At 41.6% G+C, this 22,174-nt stretch overlaps 1 protein-coding gene across 1 annotated transcript in view; it reads left to right on the top strand.

The window, feature by feature from the left end:
* Positions 1–8,730: 8,730 nt before the first annotated feature.
* Positions 8,731–22,174, top strand: part of TMTC2 (transmembrane and tetratricopeptide repeat containing 2) — a 145,778-nt gene continuing 132,334 nt past the window's right edge. The window contains exon 1 of the mRNA XM_027905354.1: positions 8,731–8,860. Coding sequence (XP_027761155.1) covers positions 8,778–8,860 — 83 coding nt within the window. The 5' untranslated portion in view covers positions 8,731–8,777. The remainder of the gene's footprint in view (positions 8,861–22,174) is intronic.

The following is a 22,174-nucleotide window of genomic DNA, read 5'->3' on the forward strand; positions in this document are numbered from 1 at the left end:
GCTGCCTGCAGCTGGAGGACCCTGAGCTCAGCATTGCTGAAAATCCACCCTAGTCTTGTTCTCCCCTTTTTTTTCCATCATGTTCTCCTCTATGTGCGTGTTTTTGTCTATCCTTTGCCAAACTTTGACCATCAGAAAACTTATAAACTCAAACTAAACCATTTGGCTTAAAAAGCTGCAATAAAAGTGAACACTGGGGAATATGAATCAGATAAATGTGTCCCTCTGACAAGAGTTTGTTATTTCTACTGAAAAATAATTTATTATTCCATATGTTTTGCCACTGAAGGTTTGATTTTAGAATGCACGTTATAGAAAGTATCAGAAATTTTCTCTGATGCTGAGTTCAAATATGTGCAAAACTTAGATATTTCTCCTTTTTTTGTGTTTGTTAATAACATTACAGCCATCTTCCCATTGAGTGTATGGCAAAGATGGAGATATATCTACAGATAGTCTATGTGAGACACACAGCCAACTTTCGTGTCTGTACCAAAGCAAAGATTACTTAAGTGACCTAAGGATTTGCCCCCTGTTCACAAAATTGAGCTCATGACTCAGTTTCTTTTTGCTGCTAAAGCTTTTGTGTTGCTAACAACATTTTTGGAGTCTAGCTTAGTAGTCCTTTTGCCTGGCTGGTGTTGTTGCCCTGGGGCAGTACTTATCAAGATAGTATTCATGACTAATTTTTGTCAGGACTCTTTCAAAGCTAAAGAGAAATTCTTATTTAAGGAGGGTTGGAATTGCAAATAAAGAAACTTTTTTCTTATCTGATTTCAGCAGTGACCAGGGGGAAAAAAAAGTACTTTGTGGGTTGTTCGTGGATTATTTGCACACATAGAGGACTGTGTCACAGGAACCTTTTAGCCAACTACCATCTGCTGCTGCTAATGGAAACTGTCCAAATTGGCCCAAATTAGGCAAGTCTCTGAGACCAAACTATATGAAGAATGAAGAATTTGCAGTCAGTTAAATGTTCAAAATAGGATTATAAAATGGGTGGGTTTCTTCCAAGCCCCTCACTAAAATAGGCTGACACGTACAACAGTGCAGTGCTGAGGGTGAGTCCAAGGAAAGAGGGATAATTCTGAGGTAATAGAAAAGGCAGTTTCCTGGAAACAATCGGAATATGCCCTGTGCTTTGGATGGGTCTATATGTTGTGGGTGCTGGGAATAGGGTGGAGAGCCAGGAGGAATCACTGTATTTCAGCAAAGGACTTTAATAACACAAGACAACCGAGCAGACCCACCTTGCATGTGCATGTGTTTAATAGCTGTGGTGAAGGGTTAGTGAATAACAGCCTGATGCCAAATGGATATCAATGGGATCAAACCATGCCTTTGGATATAGGAAGGAGCATTCCTCGTTGTACACAGAATAAAGCAGAGTGTGGCAGCAACTCCCTGAACCCGTGGTATAGCTCTGGTATGTGAACGAAAATCTGGCTGTAGACCTGTGCAACAAGGACCACGCATGTACACACATGTGCATGCAATTATATGGCATGAATGTAACCAGAAAATTGAATATAAAATATTACAGAAAGCCAATAATTCTGGTTTATATCTTTCTTTCTCCTTGATGCATAAAAGAACCTGGCTATTTTAAAATCTGGGTTCTGTTTACATAGCCAAATTTAATGCTCTTTCTAGTGCAAAATAGGGTAGAAAGGAATTTAAAATGTCAACATTCTCTAGACCTTTCTGTACCTCCCTCTGTATTAAGTATTAAGGAATAGGCACTAGATGATAGAAACTGTGACAGTTCTGTGAAGCTATGACAAGTTGTATCAGCTGCAAGCATGATTCAAAATCTCAGACAATGTACCTGCCCTGCAAAACAGACATTTAATCACATGGTAGCTAGTATAGGGGAAAATCCTTTTGTTGACCCCGCAGGTTGCATCTTTCACTCCTTAGCAGATTCAGGAAACTAAATGAAGGCTTTAATACAGAAAGTCAGTATTTTCCATGAGATGCATTCAGTAGGACACTGCTGTTTTCCAAAAATTTCTAATGGAAATGGGAAAGATAACATGCTTTTTATGAACTTTACCTATAAATCATAACAAACACAATCTCGTGACACTAAATTCTCTTACAAAGATTCACCAGAGGTTGATCAAAGTCCAAGTTTGCTGTTACCAGTGTGGAAAGGCCTTGACATAAATGGGTTGGTTTGGTGATGATAAATTTTATGGGAGCTAGAGCTAGGTATATTTTCCCAAGCAAAAAGAGTAAGCAAACATTACTAAGGGGGAAAAAAAAAAAAAAGATATTAAATAAATTAGAAAGCTGCCACTTTGCAAAACACAGGGAATTCTCTCCCCTGTGCTAATGTACCTGGGAGAAAAAAGTGCCTGAATAGGGTCTCCAAATAATTTTATTTTTGTGTACACTGGAGATTATAATCTCCACTTCATTGAATCCTACGCCACACCTCAATGTAACTGGAATCCAGCACCTATATGTAATAGCCAGTAGCCAAGCAATTGACTCGCTGTTCACAGAACGTATACAATTCTATATACCTGTGTGACACTGCAGGACAGGAATCTGGGTCACCTGCATTTCCTGACTCACTGCAGTCAGTAAAAGCTGTGAATGCTCCACCGAACTGATTAAACTTCCACTACAAAACTTGTGTACAAAAAAACCCTTAACAGTTCATGCTTTGTATTTTACCATATTTGCAAATAAAAACAGGAACCACCTTAGCTCTAATTCAAAGTAGCAATGTCTTTAATACACTAAAAATGCAGTAATGTCTTCAATCTATTAAAAATTAAATTTAATATGACTTTATTGCTGGCACATGCTAATTTTATTTTAAAGTATGGAGGCAGAGGCCATCTGAGATTTCCATTCGGGATTTCATGTATATAGAGAAGGTGTTTTTCCAACTGAGCAAGCAGAGGAGAAGAAACAATTTAGTTCTGTTAATTCAGTTGCTGTTTCTGCTTTATTGTTCATTGACAATCTAGAACTCCTTGACTATCCTCTCTGGATTTGTCTACATCACAGTAAAAACACCATTTGGTTCACACATTCTTATGAAATGTCAAACTGACTCTGCTTAGAGGTAATCAAAGGTTTATTCATTACAATAATTTTCCCTTGTTTATTTAACTTTTGAGAATTGTGCTTTTGCTGGTGTTAGATATGTTTTGGTAATGTTGACACGTTCCCTCTAAAATAAGAGTAATCATGGTTTTCCTGGCTTTACTTCATGCTTTTACAGAAGGAAGCCAAGAATGTACTGAAGTTAAGAAGTAAATTAGGTTATTCCATAGAAAATCTGCAGGGATTGAGGTGGAAATTACACTTGCGTCTTTGGCTGCTTTTGTTCTGCCATGGGACAAAGGTCTGATGTTGCTGCCACAGAGATGCATCATTTTTTGTCCAATTTTCACAGCCTATATCCCAAGCTGTACATTTGAAGGACAAATGAAGTAGAAGCAGACAGATCTAGAGTAAAAAACTGCCTTTCAACATCTGCATCACAGGGGAAATGTCAGTAACCCAAAAAATAGAGGACTGATGGACAATACAACAACTCGCTTCTTTCTATGGGAAGGGAGATGACAAGGAACAGACTTTCAGCTGTTGATGAAGCTTTTCCATCTACTGGGCAATACAGCTGCCAAGAAATGATGAGAAGCAGGATACGATATACCACTCATACTCCCTATCCTCCACCTGCATAAAATCCAGGCTGTGCGCCACAGACCTCTTGGTTATGTTGCAGGTATCCATCTGTCAAGTAGGACTTTCCTCAGAATCAAGGTCTTAGGCCAAATTAATCCCTGAGATAATTCCATTGTGTTTTGTCTAAGGAAATATCAATTACTGTGAACGGAAGGATGATCTCATGATGAAAGCAGATGAATGACTTGGAATCATGGCTGGGATCTCAGATAGATTCCTCTTCTGCTGTAGAGCTCCCTTATGATCTGGATAAACTGATAAAAATGCCAGTTGCCTCAATTTCCCCCTGTTTAAAATGAGGTTGATTCTAATTTGCTTTCAGAGCCACCTTTTAAGAATCTGTATTCCTCTGAGCTGCTTTGATGTAATGGCCAGTCTTCGTGAACGAAGATCCAGAGAAGGTCTTTACACCTTCCAGCCTGCGCATTGGATTTTTTAGTGAGACACAGTGTGCGCAGAACTGAGCCCACTCTTTAATCCTAAGGTTCATCTGCCGGGGCCAAGCGAGCTTGGACGGTGGCAGCGAGGTCCTCAGGACGTAGATGGATTGCCTTACAGGGTTAATGAGCTCCATCTGCCCGGGGAGTGGCCCCAATCAGGAATCGAACCCGGGCCTTGGTGGTGACAGCGCCGCGTCCTTAACCTCTAGACCACCAGGGGCTCCCAGAGCTACTTTGATAAACAGAACAACAAAAACAAAACCCGAAAACTTGTATATTGCTATTTTTATGAAGTATGAAAAAACAGTGAAGAGGCTTATGTTCTGGGAAATGACAAATAGACATATCTGCAATTAGGAAGTTTACACTGTCAACTTACTCTGAACAAGCAGGATTAAAAACTCTTTTTGATCTCTCTTTGAGCTATCTCAAAGGACAAGGGAGATAAATATGTAAAGCAGATTAGGATTAGTCTAGAATGGAGTAAAATTAAGAAAATCATCCTTGAAAATTCAGAAGAAACTAAAAACTGCCTTTTTCTCTGCCATTGAGATATGCTTACCAGTGAGTCACACAACGTTCTTGTATGTTTTGTTCATACAAGAAACTTCCCTTTAACTATATTTTTTCCTCCCAGAGAGAGTCTGCATAATTAGATTAGGTCAAACTAAAAATGCACTGGTTTTCTCTCTCTCTCTCTCTCTGTCCAGTTCTGCAGCAATACTCTAGCTCCACTGACTGATCTAAAGTAGGAACTGGTGCCTCCTGGAAATGTACGTCCTTAGGAAACGTGTTTGATTAAATGCTCTTTCAAGTACTGATGGAAGTCCTATGTGTTCTTGTTTTTTTTTTTCTGCATGTGTTTAGTTTTTACTGTCCTATTTCAAGCAGGTTTCCATAAGATTTTATAGTTTTGCTCTTGCTACTTATATTTTCTTTGGCTGTCATTGCTGACATTATTATCATAACATTAGCAAACTAAAAAAAAAAAAAAAAAAGCATTTCTTAGGGAATACTGGTCTCTTTGAGGATTAAATGATCTTGTTAGCATGATGGGGAAACAATAGCTTGGATCCTAGTCCACAAAATGAAAGTAAGGTCACTTTTTCCCTCCTTACAAAACACCAGCTCATCCTCAACTGCTAACAATAACAACAGCATGGGTGTTTTCAAATGCACCAAAGTTTACATTTCTGAGGTTCATTAAGCCACATCTTTGGGTGTAATTTAGGTTGTTCAAAAGTAGGCACAATATGTTATAAAACTTATTTGATGGTATCTGAGCATAACAAATTTAAAAATCCCACTTGATTATTCCTATAGTAACACTTAATATTCAAAAACTCCAACAGCTTTTAAGGGGCTAGCCTTTCTCTTCTCAGATGTTGTAAGGAATCTGACACAAATATTTTCTACAAGCTCCAGCAAATGAACCCAGTGTATAGAAATTGAAGTGTCTAATCCAATCTGTTGAGGGATCTGTACCACATGCATTACCCTGACATTTAAAGTCTCATAGTCAATGACCGGTTAACCAAATCTGTCACTGTGACAGACATGTATTTCTACATGCTGTGCCATAACTTAATCTTTCAGGCACAGATTAGGTGAAGTATACTGTAGCACAATGACTCAAATTCTACAATGTCTTTAATGAAGAAATTTCCCAACTGGTATTAAAACAGATAATTTTGATTGCCATATTTGCAATAAAGCAAAATAAGGTGAATTTGTCTACTAAGCTATACACAATAGGTCAGCTGTTAGACTACATAACTCTAGTTATCTTTACAATTATTATTATGTGTTGTTACAACCCTACACCTCTTCCCTTTTCCCTGATACCAGAGTGTGTGACTTTCTGGAAGTGAAGGCTATTTTCAAAATATCTGCTTAGTGACAGATCTGAATTTCTAAATTATCTCTTCTGACACCTCGTGATTACTGTACATCATACCGTAAATCTGCTATGAATCAGAATGTTATCTGATATCTCTGGATGCTATAGTAAATTATGTTCTTCATAACTCCATGCATTTAATACTTTTAACTAACCAAGGAAATGAAGGAATTGTTCTATCATGATTTGATTTCTACCCTCTTGTTTTCTTCTGCAGTGTTGTTTGCTTAAGAAGGACAATAATTTTTATGTTGAACTTGTCTCCAGCTTTCTGCACTGGCTCTTTTTGACTGCTGCCCCCAGCTTGGCCTGGCTTGTGGAGTCCCAGAGCTGACAGGTGGGGTGGTGCATGCACGTGTTGCCATCTATTTCTTTCTATAAAGCAGGTTATCTCCAAGAAAGCTCTTGCCATTGGGAAGAAACTTACCCTTTGTTTATACAGGGAAACATCTCTGCAAGATAGACTTTATGGATTCTTGTCAGTGTAGCTAAATCCATTTGGACAGGCTTATGGAGCCCTAGTACTATCTTCAGCCACCCTGGAGCACTTGGGATGTCCTGGGGAGCAGGTACTTTCTACAGAGCCTATATACCTCATCCTACACTTTCTTGACATTTGTTTTTATTAGACAGTGTCAGGCTTGGTTAACTTTTTTTTTTTTCCTGGAGGATTTGTTTTGTTTCTAAAGCTTTTCTGATAGCCCTCATCTACCCCAGTCAGTAGTTCTGCCTCTTTGAAGAAAAAATTCATATGCTTTTGATGGATAATGAGAGACTTCTGCCACTGTGACTCAGCAGCAATTACACTGTTTTTTATGCAGTTTATTAGGATGTTCCAGAGAAAGAGCTGTGCAAATCTAGTGTGTAAGCTCAGCAATTTCACTGCAGCAAGAAGGACTAAGTCATGATGACTGGGATCTTGGCAGTAGGTCCATAATCACATTGAGAATTGGCATTTTAAGGGAAGAATCACGGGTCTTCTGACAAAGAGTACCAACTCTTGAAAATCTAGGTTGCTGTGTTCTGTGCTTCAGGCTGAAAAGTTTAATGCCAGATCAATGTGATCTGCTAATGGGTTCAATAAGGTCCCTCAAAGCTTTAATATTCTCAACAAAATGCACCCTCCCCCCATGTCTGCAATTACTGTCACTGATGGTGATAACACACTCCCTGAATCTAAGCAGAAGCAGCTGAGATGTTTGTGACTTGGGGCAGACTTTACAGGAGCACTTTGAGCATTGCTTAAAAAAGGTCTTAATGCACTTCGTGTATTTTGAGGTTGCAAAGAACATCATTAAATAATCACATAGGGGAGAAAGAAAACTTGTTAGAAGCTCCCCAATTTATTAGACACAGCTTGATGTACAGACTCGCATTCTTCAGGCAGCGTGATGTGTCACTTGATGGAAATCATGAAGAAATAGTTACACAAAAGGGCTGGCTAGCAGCGAAAGGAGGCAACATTTTAAAAATTCTCTTGACGGACCCAAATCCGTTCCATAACTTCATGCCTCTGTATCCCATGAATTCTGTAAGACCTTTTCAGTGCATTATTTCCCCCAGCTGGGTTTCCTTCGCAGTCTATTTATCTGTCCCATTCGCAGTGTGCAGCTTAAGCTATGCCCACCTCATCTCGTTCAGGCAGCACCCCGGTGTGGGGCTGTCCTGAGGGAGCCCCAGCTTGCAGTGCTCCTTTGTCTTGGGGTGCCTTTATTTCCAGTCCTCCTCTGCCAAGTATCAACGATTTTCCTTCGGTTTTGCATAACTGGAAGTTCAGCTAAGGGCTCCCCGTGGATGTTCATACCAGTAGAGAGGGAAATACCAGGCTGTGGATAAGTTGGGAGCATGGAGTCCCCTGCTCCGGCATCTCATCCTACTAATCTGACCTATTTTGCGGGGCTAAGTATAAAGAAGAAAAGAGGGGAATAGGAGAACAGGAAACCAAGGAAAAGAAAGACAGGAAAAGGAAGAAGAGAAAAGGGGAACAGAGGAAAAGGGAAAAGAAAGTAAGAAGAAAGATAAATGACAAGAAAGAGAAAGCAACCAAAAAGAGAGAAAAAGACTGAAAGAAGACGGGGGGGAAAAAAAAAAAGTCAAAAAACAGAGAAAGGAAACCGTTGACAAGAGAAAGGGGGAAAGAAAACAGTCCCCCGAAGAGGGGAGCACTCGGCGATAACCGGCGGCAGCGGGTCACGCCCAGCCCCGCGCCCGGCGCAGCCCGCCCCGCTAAACCCATCGCGGGCGCCGCGGGCCCGGCTCGGCACGGCCCGGCCCGGGCGCGGGGGCGGTGGGGGCCGCGGGGCGGGGCGCGGAGGGGCGGGCGCGGGGCGGGCCCGCACGCAGGCGCGGTGGGAGCCCGGGGCGCCCCACGCGGGCGCTCCCAGAGCCTCGGCGGCGGCGCCCGGCTCGGCAGCGAGGGGGTCGCGGGCCGGAGCTGGAGCAGGAGCCGCGGCAGCGCCGAGGCGCCGCGGGAGGAGGGCGGGAGCTGGAGACGCGCTCCGCTCCGCTCAGACCAGCTGCGCTCTCCCCTCCGCTCGCCCCGCTGCCATGGGGTAGGGGCGGCGGAGCAGGGGGACGCCGTCAGGCTGCGGCGGCCGGCGGAGCGCGGAGCAGCGCCCCGCGGTGCCGGGGGGCGCGGAGGTGGCGCGGCGGGGCTGGCGCGGGAGGCTGGGCAGGGCAGGGCAGGGGGCTGCCTCGGTGCGAGAGCGGCGGTGGCGGCAGGCGGAGAGATGATCGCGGAGTTGTTGAGCAGCGCCCTGGGGCTCGCCCTGTACCTCAACACCCTGGGCGCCGACTTCTGCTACGATGACAGGTAGGGCGGGGAGCGGCGGGACTGGGTGGGTGGGCGGGGGCTGCCCACCTGTCGGGAGCGGGGTTTTGGCCTCCCCCGCTCGGTATGCCCGGGGTGACGCCGGAGGGTCCCCATGGCTCCTGGGTTCTGGGTGGCTGCGGCGGCACCCGCCGCTCGCGGGGCTTTGACAGCTTGGACTCGGTCCTCTCCAACCCCAAGCAGCGGGAAGGGACCTACCGCTCTAACTTGGCATGCCCCAGGCTGATCCTTGATGCGCAGTACCAGCGGGGCGCCCGACCACCTCCCGTCCCGTCCTAGCGCTCCCCCGGGACCGAGACCCTCTCGGGAAGCCGCCCCCGCTGCCCGGCTGCTCCCGGGAGCGCAGCACCGCCGGCGGGACCGGCGCGGGGCTGGCTGGGGCTGGGCTCCCCACCTGCTCCTCTCCTGGTCGTACCTGCCCGCCAGAGCTGCGGGAAGGCGCTGTTCGCAGTCGGGGGAAATACCGCTTTGTGCCTTTTCCGGTGACTTAATCTGATAGCATTTAAAACAGATGCATAATTATAATGTATTAGGGAGAACAGCACGCCTGGCTAAACTTATTAACTGTCCTGGGGTGATTCATGCTCCATTGGAATTAAACCATTCAAAAAGTGAGCAGGGATTGACTTTGACAGCTTTTCATCAGCCTCTCTCCTCTGTGGCCCCGGGTGCGGGCGGTCGGGGGCTCGGCGCGGCTCGCCCTGTCCCGTCCCGTCCCGTCCTGGCAGCGCGGCTGGAGTCCTCCGGGAACCGGGAGCTGGCCACCCGTAAGGGCTGTCTGTGTGTGCAAGGGAGTGACTGAGTGCCCCTGGGTGGGGTGTGTGAAGCAGAGGGTCCCTGCGGCGCGGTGCAGGTTGCCGATGCCCTCGAACTCCGAGCAGCTGTCGGGCAGGGTCGATGCCTTGGAGCCTTTGATGTGAGAGGAGGGACGCGAGGAAGCACAGTGAGATGGGATTAGGGATGTGCCTGAGCAGGAAGGTGTTGGTCGGATGAGCTGAATTTCCCGGCGCGCTGATGGGATGCGAAAGGGTCAGATGTGTCTTTAATTAGGCATTTGCCTCGGGAAACAAGTTGCCTGTCCTGGAGTAGATTAGTTACTAAACTTGGAATTTTCCTCCCTTAAGCGGTATTACAGTGCACCTGCCGTGTTTAAGGATCTGTCACTGCTTCCAGAATACTTCCCCCCTGTTTTCAAGGCTTGCTACTATTAAATCTGTTATACTGGAAGCAAATGCCAAGTGTTAGTCCTGGTCTAGGTCTCTGGCTGGAAACAGAGTTGGCTGCAGAATGTGGCAATTCAGGCTTCAGCCCTTCGGGTCATTTACATACACTTGAAGCTTTGTGAGCAATTAAGTGGTTTTAGGTTTCTGTGAGTCTTCCAATTTCTTACAATGATTTTTCTTAAACGTATTTTAAAGTTTTGAGACTTCATTCACAAACAATAAAAGAAAAAACTAGCTGTTACTCTGTAATGTGAGGTCTGAGTTGGATAAATAGAAAGTAGTGAATACTTTGTCACACTGATACTATTTTAAACCCCTTGTTATAGTTAGGAACTTCAGGAGTTGTGGAATATTTACAAAACCCTATATAGCATATGTTGCAATGTTTGGGCAAAACTGGGTTGTTTAAGGACATGCTTGTAAGCCTGTCCTGTAGGCCTGTTCAAATTAGTTAGGCATGGAAGGCAATTCGAAGTACAACCTGGTGCTATTGATGTGGAGGTCAAGGTTACTCTTGATCTTTCCTGGGTGTGCCTTAATGCAGTTGGAAAAAAGCGGCATGCATTTGAGTGTAATCTCGGAAAAGGTAATCTCCCATTGTCTTTGCTGGTACTAATCCCAGGCTACTTAAGTGTTCTAAAATACTGTTTTGTTTATGTGTTTACCTCCTAGCTAAATAAAGTACTGTCATTGTAGCTAAGATTTAGGCATTTACTAGAGTGCTCTGAAAGCCAGTTAATGGCATTTCTCTATGTGGGGGTCATCTAATTAGGATGTTTTTCAATTGCAGCACTGGAAGGGACAAGGCAGAAATGGCTGTTTCGTGCTAGTAATTGTTGAACTAGAAAGGTTTATCTATTCAACGAGGCAGGCTCTCAGACCTGAAGTATTCTTTTAACTGTAATCACAGGATCTTGCTGCCCTGCAGGAGCCCGCTTGAAACTTAACACTAGAAAAGGAGGTTGATGCTGGAGCTGCAGGACACAGCCCTCCATGAGGGAGATGGATCATGCTGCTAACTTTAAAGATTGTGCATTTAAGCTGGGAACCTACGATGCCTTGTTTCAGGAGGGCAGCATGTTGCCATGGCTTTTTCTGCTTCCTTTGCCATCATATTGAAATTACATCAGACTGGTCTCTTTTTAATATAGTGATCAAGCTTACTACATAAAGGCTGTCTGTAATTGCTTTCTGTATTTTTTAACGTAGGTTGGGCAAGATGAAGTGGCATCATAAAACTTCTTATAGCAAAATCAATTTCCCAATGGTAAAACTTAATATTTTAGCAGCAGCACGGCACCAAAGCAAAGGCTGTATGGACAGTGATATAACCAACTTGCTTGTAGTCTGGGCTTTATGACTCTATATCAAAGGATTCAATATTTTATTTCCCACCCTTCACCCAATTAAACTGAAATTGAATGAATTTAAAGCCTGAGGAAGTTGAGTGACCAAATGTGCATGTTCTTACTTTTGGTCATTAGAGTGCCTAACTTGTTGTTTCTTTCAGACTAAACAGATATATGGCACATGCATAATCAGTACAAACGTGATATTTTTGATCAGTTGACTTATTGATTAGTTTGAGTGCAAGTGACAGTCTTTAAACTCGAGAGCCAGTGTAAAGAAGCACTGCCTTTTTTTTTTTTTCCCTTCCATGGAGGTGTAGACCTAGAAAACACAAGCTTTTGCCATCCTAGTCCCTGCTTCTGTAATTCTCACAGATAGCTGTGATATTTCCTAGTTACATGTGAACTACGACCGCCCTTGTTCAACTAGGAGCAAATAGATGTATTTTTCCCTATTTTTACTTATTTGTTTTATTTGAAGCTGAATGCAGCATGCAGTAACCCAAAACAAGAGGTAATGAGGGAAGAGGTGGGGGAAATATTTAGATGTTGATCTAATGCCACAGTAGCTCATGTTGCTTGATAATAAAGGTTTGTTTATTGCTGAGCAAAATCATCTTGGAAATGGTAATGGGGTAGGGCGAAATGCAGTTGCCATTCTTGAAGATGCAATAAAGATCTTGCTTGTTGCACCGTGTTAAACCCAGCTTTTTGGCAGATTAAGGGGGCTAATCTCTGCACATGTAGTTCGTGTTTCATGCTAATATCTACCAGTATTACAGGAGGGAAACCCGTTGCTGCAATTAGGCTTACAAATCTACATTATTAGTTTTTGCTGCCATTTAAGCCTCCTCTGCCCTCCTCCCCCTCCCAATAAGCAATTTGATCTGCAGGTGCCTTACATTGAAGCTGTAGTCCCTCAGATGACCTGTGCTAACTAAGACAGGTCAGTGTCACGTTATAGCTGGAGTGTGGAAGATTTAGTGTTCTGCGTATCTGAGGTCATGCATTGTTAAAGTGAACATGTCAAAAGCAACTCATCCATTGAGGTGTTCCTTTCTTCTCCTAAATGTCAGAAGAAAGGCATATTTTAAGAAGAGTAAGAACCTTTAACCTCAAGTGATATATTTTCTCAGGGACTCATGAACAAAACCTGTGCTCTGGAAAACGCGTACAGATGTGTCTGTGTCCATGTCAGGACGCTTCCATGAGATTTGGTAGTGCAGACCAACTTTCTCTAGCTTGTACTACATTTTGTTTAGCTGACCTGAATGAGGCATCCTTGCTGATGGTAGAAAATATCCATCAGCCTTGTTTCAAAGTTGCCAGGCAATATTCCAAACAGCGTTGAAGAAACCCTGATAAATGTTTTCACCCTGTGGTGTCAAGACATGCAAAATTTAAAAACAGGCCGAGCCCATACACATTTGACAGTACCTCTGTTGGGTCTGTCACATGAGATTTAATCTAGCAAGTGACCCAAATACACGCACTAGAAGAACAAGTGTAAGTACACTGGGGAAAATTGCTCGCCATCTGTCTCCTTGTTGTGTGTGTATATTTGATTATTAATTTACATCTCTGATTTTTATGGCCCCTTTTTGTCATCTACTCTCAATTTTTCAGCTCCAAGTGCATGTCTCCAGTAGCTTTTAGTAGCTCCACTTTGCAGGTGGCTGAAATCTGAATTCCAGCAGTGAGGTAGGTGTGGGAAGACAGGGACTTTTGTTTGTTCTCTGTTGTGTTTTCCCTTTGTCCCCTCTATTCCATCTTCTGCATGCTAATTTCAAACCACCGTAAAGATAATTTGTACATGAAACAGTGGCTTTAACATATTCATGCAGGAAAAAGGTAACCCAGAGAAAATGCCTAAGTAACTTAGGCTGTGTAGTTTTCAGGGGTTGTAGTTGAGTAATAACCAAGTGAACCAGTAACTAATGGGATGAACCTGGCACAATAATAATCTATTAATATGATACCAGTTTCATTTATAAATGCTAAAAATATGTTTATATTTTGATTTTGAAAGGGTTTGTGCATAACAAGTTGTGTTAAATGAAACACTTTGATCAAAATAGGAAAAACGTAAAATCTTCCTTTTATCAAAAATTTTTTAATTTTAATTTTTTTTAAAAATTATTTTATTTAATTTTTTTTTTCATTTGAGATGCTGTTGTATAGAGATTTTTGGAAGCAAAAAAAGAAATTATACCCCTACAGGCTTTTTTTTTTTTTTTTTAAGATTCTTGTTGCATATGTAACATTAACATAAAGCATGTCACTTCTAGTAGCTGGTTCAGAGAACAAATTCATGACTGTTAGCAGACGGAGAGTCTCCCTGAGTCACTGATGGGATATGCCTCATCTGCAGGAAGTTCTTCCAGCACACAATGGAGTTACAAATTGAAATGATCAGCTTTCTCCAGCATCTCCCATATGTATTCCAGCTGCACTTCTGAATCCTTAAAGTTTGCCAGAGTGAAAGTCGCTGAAAAGGCTCTGAAGTATCTCATCTCAATTTGTTAACCATCTGATAGCTGCAAGAGTGATGAATTAGAGCTCCTTTGCTTCCCTCATCTGGAAATTTGCCTTTCCCTTGTTGTTGGCTGCTAGGACTTTTAAAAATTTTTTCTCTGAAGTTGACTGAATCAGACTTTGCTCTTTGTTTATGGAATTTCTTTAGCTGAAATATTTGATGCTGAAGCTGTAGATGCAAACCTGCTGCCAATCTGGGGTGAAAGTTATATATCTATATATATCTTGAAAAACATAGTTGGAAAAACAGAGTAAATCAGAAGACAGAGATGCTTATTGTTATTGTTACTTACATAAAAGTGAATCTGTTCTTTGCGCCTGTTTTAGGTTAGATTTTTTAAATTTTTATTTCTAAATATTTTACAGGCTTTACTCAGCTTTTTGGTTAACTGTCTTTTTTTTTTGGAAAAGAAACCTTTTTAAACTGTCCATTTCCCTCAATGTTCTTTTAACCCTAATTTTTGTTGAAATGATTGTTTCTTTTATTTGGAGGTCTGAACCTTATGCTGAAAGTTCTTTGTTCTTTGGCCCTCGGATTTTTAAATAAATTTGAGAATTTCTCTTGACTGTGGAAGCCTATGCCTTTGGGCTTGGCAACCTTTGGACTCCCTCTTGCTTTCCTGTTTGGGGTGACTGATTGTATAAACTCTCCTTATTTAGAGTGGGAGCTTGCTCTATGGGCAGGTTTTTTAAGTCAGGATAGCAGTAGAATTTCACATCTACTGGATCAGGTTCTTAGGTCACATGCTTACTGTCTCAGGATAGTCCTCCAAACTTGAAATATTTGTGTTATTTGTTTGCACAGGCAGTCCCTCCCCAGTAAGAGGGTGCAGTTTCTTTCCCAGTTTCACCCTCTGCAGAGCTCCATACTAAACCATTTTTCCCCGAAGGCCAACCTGTTGTTAAATGAAATTTCAAGAGTCAGAAAAAGGTGTTTTTTGGAATGGCATCCTAAATATTACTTAGCATGTCAACACTGCTGCTCAGTTTGTTACTTCAAGACAGTTGAAATATTTTGCAGACCTGTGAATAGCTTATAACAGACATCTCCAAAGGCAGTGACATGCACTTGGCTCTATCTTCAGAGGATGCTTCAGGCTAGCACAGGGTTGCTGCTGTTTGTGTATGACAGCTTGTTGTGAAACAAAGAAACAAGCTGGATCACTGGGGCAGCAGCCAAGGATCAAGTAATCTATCAATCTCTGTTTCATTTCAAGGAAAAAGAAAATCAGTAAATCAGACTGTTGAAGCTGATGAAATTTTGTCACACAGCCTCTGTAACTGGGGATGGCTCGTTGATGGTGCTTTACCACACTGGCCTTTTCTGGCCTCATTAAGCCTTGAGAGAGAGAAAAAGTAAAAGTGGCTTCCTTGAATACTAATCCTTGTGTTCCCTAGGACCGTTGTGAGTTACTCTGTTAGCCTTTGTTGTCCTAGTGGCTTCATGAGGAGATTTTTCCAGAATAGTGGGAGGTTTCAGTTGGTGGGATATAATACTTATTTACTGTCTTTGTTCCCCTTCTTTCCTTCGCCTCTTCATCTTTTTAATTGCTCTTTTTTTTTTTTTTTTAGAATTATTTTGCTTTTATCTTAAGATGTTTTGTCTTTTATGTCTTTTTTGTCCAGTGGTTTATTCAAATGGCCCACATTCGTTCTTCAAAAACTGTTAAGAATCAGTGTAACCTCTAAATCCTCATGTGCATATATATACTATCATTATATTAAACAGCAGTATTTTGTTGTATACGTAAAATTTTAGACCACATCTTTTTTGGCATCTGTCTTCCAGCAGAGAGCTGAACAGGCTTCTCATTAGTCTGCCACAAAGGCTCCTTAATTTATTTGCAGGGGTCACTGACTGCCTGAGATCATTTCCTTCTTGCCAGGATTTAAGCACACTGGCCTCAGGAGTGCTCCCAGTCCCAGCTGTCCCAGAAAGCCAGAGACTGACAGGTAATTGAACCAGGATTTTCCACATGATGGTACAAACCATTACTTCTAGATGACTGGACTGGTCTGTGGCATCCCCTGTTATTCACCAACCTGTCAGTAGACCTAAAAAAGCCAGCCACGACCTCTGACCTTGTGGTTCAGGGGAGGACAGGTTTTTCTGAATTTAGCATCCTGTTTCCAGAGTGGGTGTTTTGCACTTAGCATTACTCTAGGCTATTTTTCTAATGAGAGGATTGTATAATTTTAACTGCTGCGTGTTTTAGTCAGCTAGTCCAGTACGAGTTCAGAAGAACAACACAGTACGTGGTGGCAGAGCTACAGTAATTGGTAGCATCTCTGCCAGTGCCTGGATGCCATTTCCATGCAGCTTGGTAATTTGCGTACTTAAAAAAAATACTTGAACTCTTGAAACAGGGTCACGATTCAGTGACCAAAATGGTCATGGAAACACACCCACTCAGCAGCAGCCTAAACCCTTCTTAGATCTCTGTCCTGTCCTTAACTCCTACCTCTTTTTACTTACAGCTTTTACTTATAGCAGTTAGTAACTGGTGCTGGGCCCGGGAACCAGACTCTAGACTTCCCCATCATCACTGTCAAATGACCTACCCCCAGTGCTTAGGTGGGAAATCAGTCTTTGAACGCTCTCAAATACCTAAATAAAAGAAACACCACAAGTGTTTATCTGCAGTCCCGACTTAGAAATAGCATTTCATTTATGCACACAGCATTTCCAATTGTTTGCTTACCTGCTCTGAGTAAGTGTAACTTCAGTTTTTGACTGCTTTTCTAAGAATTTTCTCTCCCTCTGATACAGAGGAATGTAGCTCGGAGTTGCATGGCTCTGTCAGTCAGGTACTTTTCTTTAGGAGGTGTTGCCTAGCTAAGTGTGTAGACTTTCAGCGTCGTGATGCATCAGGAGTGCCTTTTTCAGCATCCAGCCTCCAGTTTCTATGCAGGAATATTTCTCAGTTGATGCTGTTTAAAATAGTTCTTGGCGTTTTCTCAGCAACTATTGAAGCTGGTAATGATTATTTACTTTGGTACTAAAAAACCCATCATGGAGTTCCAGTGTGTGAATAAAGCACTGAAAAATACTATTCATTGAAATAGTCTCTTAAAGTTGATGTTTGCAGTGGTTTTAAGGTAACATAATTACTTAGTGGGGGGAAAAAAGAGAATGCTGAGGCACTGGATGTTGTCCGTTATAAAGATACTTAAGAATTAACACTGATATCAGGAAAATAAAACATGTCTGTAGATAGGGGTCAGCCAAGCCCTTTATTGTGGAATATCATAGTTAAAACCAAGCCCAGAAATCCACCTAACCAGTATCAAACTGTTTGGTTTTGTCAAAGAGCGCCTTGATATGTCTTCGTCCAGATTCCAAAATGAGATAAAGGACTCCAGGAGAAGACAGGCATGAGTGTAAAAGAGATTGATGTGCTGAAGTTGCCTCTGGAAGGTAGGCAGAGGAGGTTTGCCCTGTTGTAATTTAAATTCTAAATACTTAGCGTGTGGCTGATTTTGGAACCATGTGTTTTGTGGTAAATCCTGTGCCTGCATTTTACCCCAGGATGTTTCCCTGAAGTATGTTGTAGCACACCCAGAGTTCAAGCTGCTGTGAGGGTGTGAGTTGTCAAACTGAAGTTCTTTACTGTATTAATGCCTATATACTTGACAGTCCTTTACTAGTCACTTTGGATTGAAAGATACAATTTATTGGGTTATAAAGTAATAGGTCAACATCTTGGAGGCAACATGGGGAGAACTGGAATTCCTAATCCAGAATAATTTGATTTTTTTAGCAGATGACTTAATTTGTTTCTGGTTTCTCATATGAAACCTTCAATTGAGAATTCATTCCAAAAGTTTGCTTCTGGGCCTTTAACTCTGGTTTCTCCAAGTCTTTTGTGTGTTTGTAGTTTGACTTCATTGTTTTCAGAGTGTGTTTTCAATGGTGGCCTTTGAGAAGACAATGGGAGGATCTTGCTGCCCAAAGTGTAAAGCAGCACATTAAATTATACACTTAAAAATCTCCTTTTTTAAACTGCACAATGCCTGTGCCTTTATAGGCTGTTTAGTAGTTTCTCTTTTGTAAACTGATCCACTTGGTGCTTTTTGCCTTTATGTGATATTATAGCGCTTTGGAAATATTGGAATCTCCTTGTTTTCATTATACAGCCTGTCAACTTTTCTGGATCGGAATCAGTTATGTTTGGCTGGCTACTCTGTTTGAGGGGACTTGTACTTACTGGGCTACTTTGAGAAGGGTTTAGGTCCAGTTGGAAATTCAGATGAGATGCCTGCAGTCACCTCTGGCCTTTAGAGTAGCTTTCCTAACCCAAAGTAACACCATGGACTTCTGTTACTGAAGTGCAAGGAGCCCACACTTTGAGTGTGACTCTGTGGTGGAACTTGTAGCTGTTGTTCTGTAGATTATGAACCTTCTGCTATATACTCTTTTTTCATGCCTCAGATGCTTTTTTAAAATAATTTTTTTTCTTTTCAAATAAAAATATATTTGAAGGAATGCTGCGCTGTGTTTTATCCTCTCATTTTCAACAGTTATGTGAAGATGAATGTTCTGTCATGCCTTTTCTTGTATTTGATACTGTATTTATCTGATACGACTGCTTATTGTAGCAAGAGTTGATTTTTAAAATTATTTTAATAAGAAGATAAAGAAATTAGGCTCAGAAGTGAGGCAGGATCTTAAGAAACCTTATTTTGTGTGTTATACATCAACAGCCTAGATACCATCATCATCACAGCTAGTCTTCGTGAACGAAGATTTGAGAAGGGCTCTACCCACGCTTGCTACAAGCGCGCTGATGGCCAAAAAGGCCAGTGTGAGGTAGAGAAGTCCGGTTGCAGAAGGCACAGCGGAAAGTCTCTCCTTAGGCAGTATCGGCAAGACACGGTTCTTTCTACGTTGTCTTTTCTCCTCAAGAATGATTCTGTGTGTGTTCTCAAAAGAAGCAGCAGCGTTATAGATAGTGTGTCTCCATGTCTCCTGATTGCAGGCCAAAGTAGACCAATGATGATGATCAATATGGCCAAAGCCAAATTAATAGCTAAAGATACCACTAAAATGAGAAGAATATTTTATATCTCTGATTAAACCTCTCTGTATTGGTCCATCTGATCTTGTTCGTGCCAGAATTTACCCAGTGAGTCTTGGGCAACTCTCTGAAATAATACGTGAAGCTTGGTTTGGAAGTTTGGTTTGAGAGTCTGTAGCAAGGTTGCTCTCATTGTGCCATTCTTTCTTTGGCTTTCCAGACCTCTTCCCACCTCTCATACCAAGAAGAAATACTATATAGTTCCTGGAAAGATGCTTCTAGGTATGGTATGCATCTATCTATTTCCTTGCTGAAAAATCTTGAATTATAACACGAATTTTCTTGTAATAAATTCCATTAATTTTTGGTGTATGTGTTTCATTTTCTTCAAACAGTTTCAGTGTACTTGAGGAAAGTTTTAAAGGTTGTTTTGTTTGTGGGGTTTTTTTTAGGAAGAAAAGAAGATTGTTCTGGCAGAAGTAACATTAGTTGCAGAAGAAAGGTTTCCTTTTTTAACTAATTATTTGTAATTAAACTTCAGATATTTTACAGTTTTATAATTAAAGCAGAAGAAAACTTAGGCTTTTTAAATCACTTTGATCTGAATTAAGGTTCCAGTGCCAAAAAAATAATTTAAATGCTGCATGACTGTATAAATAAAGCCTGCTGAAATAAAAAGTACTAAGAGAATGATGAAAAAACTAAATCAACTAAAATGGCATTTTTGTGTCTAGCAGCCTTCATTTTGTTGCACAAACAGTTCTTTATAGCTTCTTTGTAATACCAGTATACTTGAATAAATTTTCTATTTGTGTGAAAAGATGTAGTTTATGTTCTATTCCATTTCACAGTACTTTACTCATCTCTTGCATGTAAATCACTTGGCTTGTTAGAAATATTAGTATTTCTCTTTAATAGACATCATGCTTGTGGAGAGCTCCAAATGCACTCTTTCATTCAGAAGACTTAACGATGGGGAAAGGCCACAACGAAAATGGTTCCTCATGTTGTTGGCCTCATGCTGAAATCAAGCTGGATCACCCCAGAGTTCCATCTGCGCTGCTATGTGCTGCCAGGCATGTTTGTGCTCTACCTGGGCTCTGAAATGGGTGTTGAAAGCAGCTTTGCACCAGCGTTGCGTTGCTTCAACTCCTCTTATGGTAATGTGGCTTATGGAGTATTGCTGGCAGGTAAAACCCGAGATAGATGCCCTTTCCACCTAAATGGGCCTGTGGCTATCTGGATGTACCTCTAGCGACTGTGCAAGTTACTATATCTCTTACTGCTTCTGTTTCTCTCCCCCCGTTCCTGCTCATGATGTGATTGCAAACTCTTGGCAGCTGTAGCTGCATCTTTTGTAGGTCCCTGACTGGCTGGTTCAGTGTGGCTGGAGCCTTCCTCAGGGCATCTGGCATTGGGCATCTGGCTATTTTAAATTGATGGCTTGGGCTTAAAAAAAGTAAGTTATTTTATATACCTTCCCCTTTCCATAGAACTGTGAGGTGTCTAAATGCTGTGTAGCCAGAGCAGGTTGGCCATGGTTTCTTTGGAGTGTGTTTTGCTGTACTTGCTTTATTAAAAGACCATAGAGGTTGTGGAGGGTCTCCTTCTCTGGAGATGATTCAAAAGCCACCTGGACAAAATCTTGTGCATTCTGCTCCAGGTGAACCAGCTTTATTTGGAGAGTGTGGAGTGGTATATGCTGGACTAGATGATCTCCAGAGGTCCCTCCCAACACTAGTCATTCTGTGAAAGTCACACTAAATCTGCTTTGTTTGATGTTGAATGAGTAGGTTTGTATGCTTCTAAAGCAGAACCCTGGATTACCCTGATGGGCTTGGGTAGCTGGAGCTTCATGTCTGACTGATACAGGGTTAAAAGCAAAAGTAAGAATTGGGTGTCCAGGGAGCAAGGAAGCTAGTTGGTCCTTGGGAGTTTAGAGCCTGCTTCTAGTACATGACAGAAGAAAATAATGTAAGGATATTAATGAAAAAGTTGTTGTTTGTAAGTTAAGAAAACTATTCCGCTAAACTACAGAAAACCTGTGAGAGAATTTGCAGGAAGCTCTTCTCCCCTAGGGGACAGTCAGCTTGCTTTTCTATTTTTTTCCTCAGTGTTCCACTTTGAATCAATGTGAGTAATCGTGTCTGAGAACAATTTAAAGGCCACCTTGTTTAGGGGCTGGTGAGGTGAGGAAAGAATCCCACAAAAAAGAAAGACCTTAAGGAATATTGACTTTCACCTATTTGTGTGCCACATAATTATTAGTACTGCTAGCTAGCAGTACTAATAATTAATATTTGATATTTTCCTCTTGAAAAATGATGAAAACGCTGACTGTATAGGAACACCTGTAGCATTTTATCCATATATAACTAAGATATATGCTCAACCTATTGTAATTTTGAGCTGTTGACTTGATGTGTATGGAAATAACCTAGTTTTGCAGGAAAAAAGGTTTGCTGCTCTCTATGCAGCTCTAGATCTCAGTGCTGCTTGGGGGTAGTGTTGGAGGAGTCTTGTGTAAGCAGGAAAATTGGATAATACAGGTCTGTAGGTACCATGGTGATGAGTATCATATACATATCTTGAAAGGCTCTGATGCAGTAGCTTGAAGCAAGGCACCACCCTGTTAGGCACAGTTTCCAGAAACCACATGCTGTGCATGATATTTAAATCTACCAACTTGGCTCTGTGCTTGGCTTGTTCTGAACATCTTGCAGACTGAACTTTGTAGATTTAGTAAGGATATCTTACTACTGAATCCTATTGTTAGGGTACTGTTTTCTGAGTAAACAAAATTAGTCTAAAGCATGTAAATAAAGACAGGTAAATGTAAGTATGGAAAAGATTACAGGATTCCAGAGTAAAGAGTATTTTATTAATACTTATGCCTCTGTCTTTCTGTAAATATTTAAGGAAAAAATTAAATGACATGGTTTAAAATTTTCAGTAATGGGTGTGATTAAAATAATTTATCAAAATTTTATTTCCTTCTGGTCTAATGTAATTGAAACAATTCTGTTTAAAATATAATTTGTACTGGATCTTACTGTGGGCAAGGATGTAGGCACATCTGTTCGTTGTGTAGCACAGTGGGTGTGATGGCCGAAGGTTTTTGCTTGAGCAAAGGCTCTGAGAGCACTTTATTTTGCATACTTTCACGATAAG

The sequence above is a fragment of the Empidonax traillii genome, unplaced genomic scaffold, assembly GCF_003031625.1.
Source record: "Empidonax traillii isolate 1590-97213 ecotype Southwest subspecies unplaced genomic scaffold, ASM303162v1 scaffold1146:size291564, whole genome shotgun sequence".
Classification (NCBI taxonomy): Eukaryota; Metazoa; Chordata; class Aves; order Passeriformes; family Tyrannidae; genus Empidonax; species Empidonax traillii.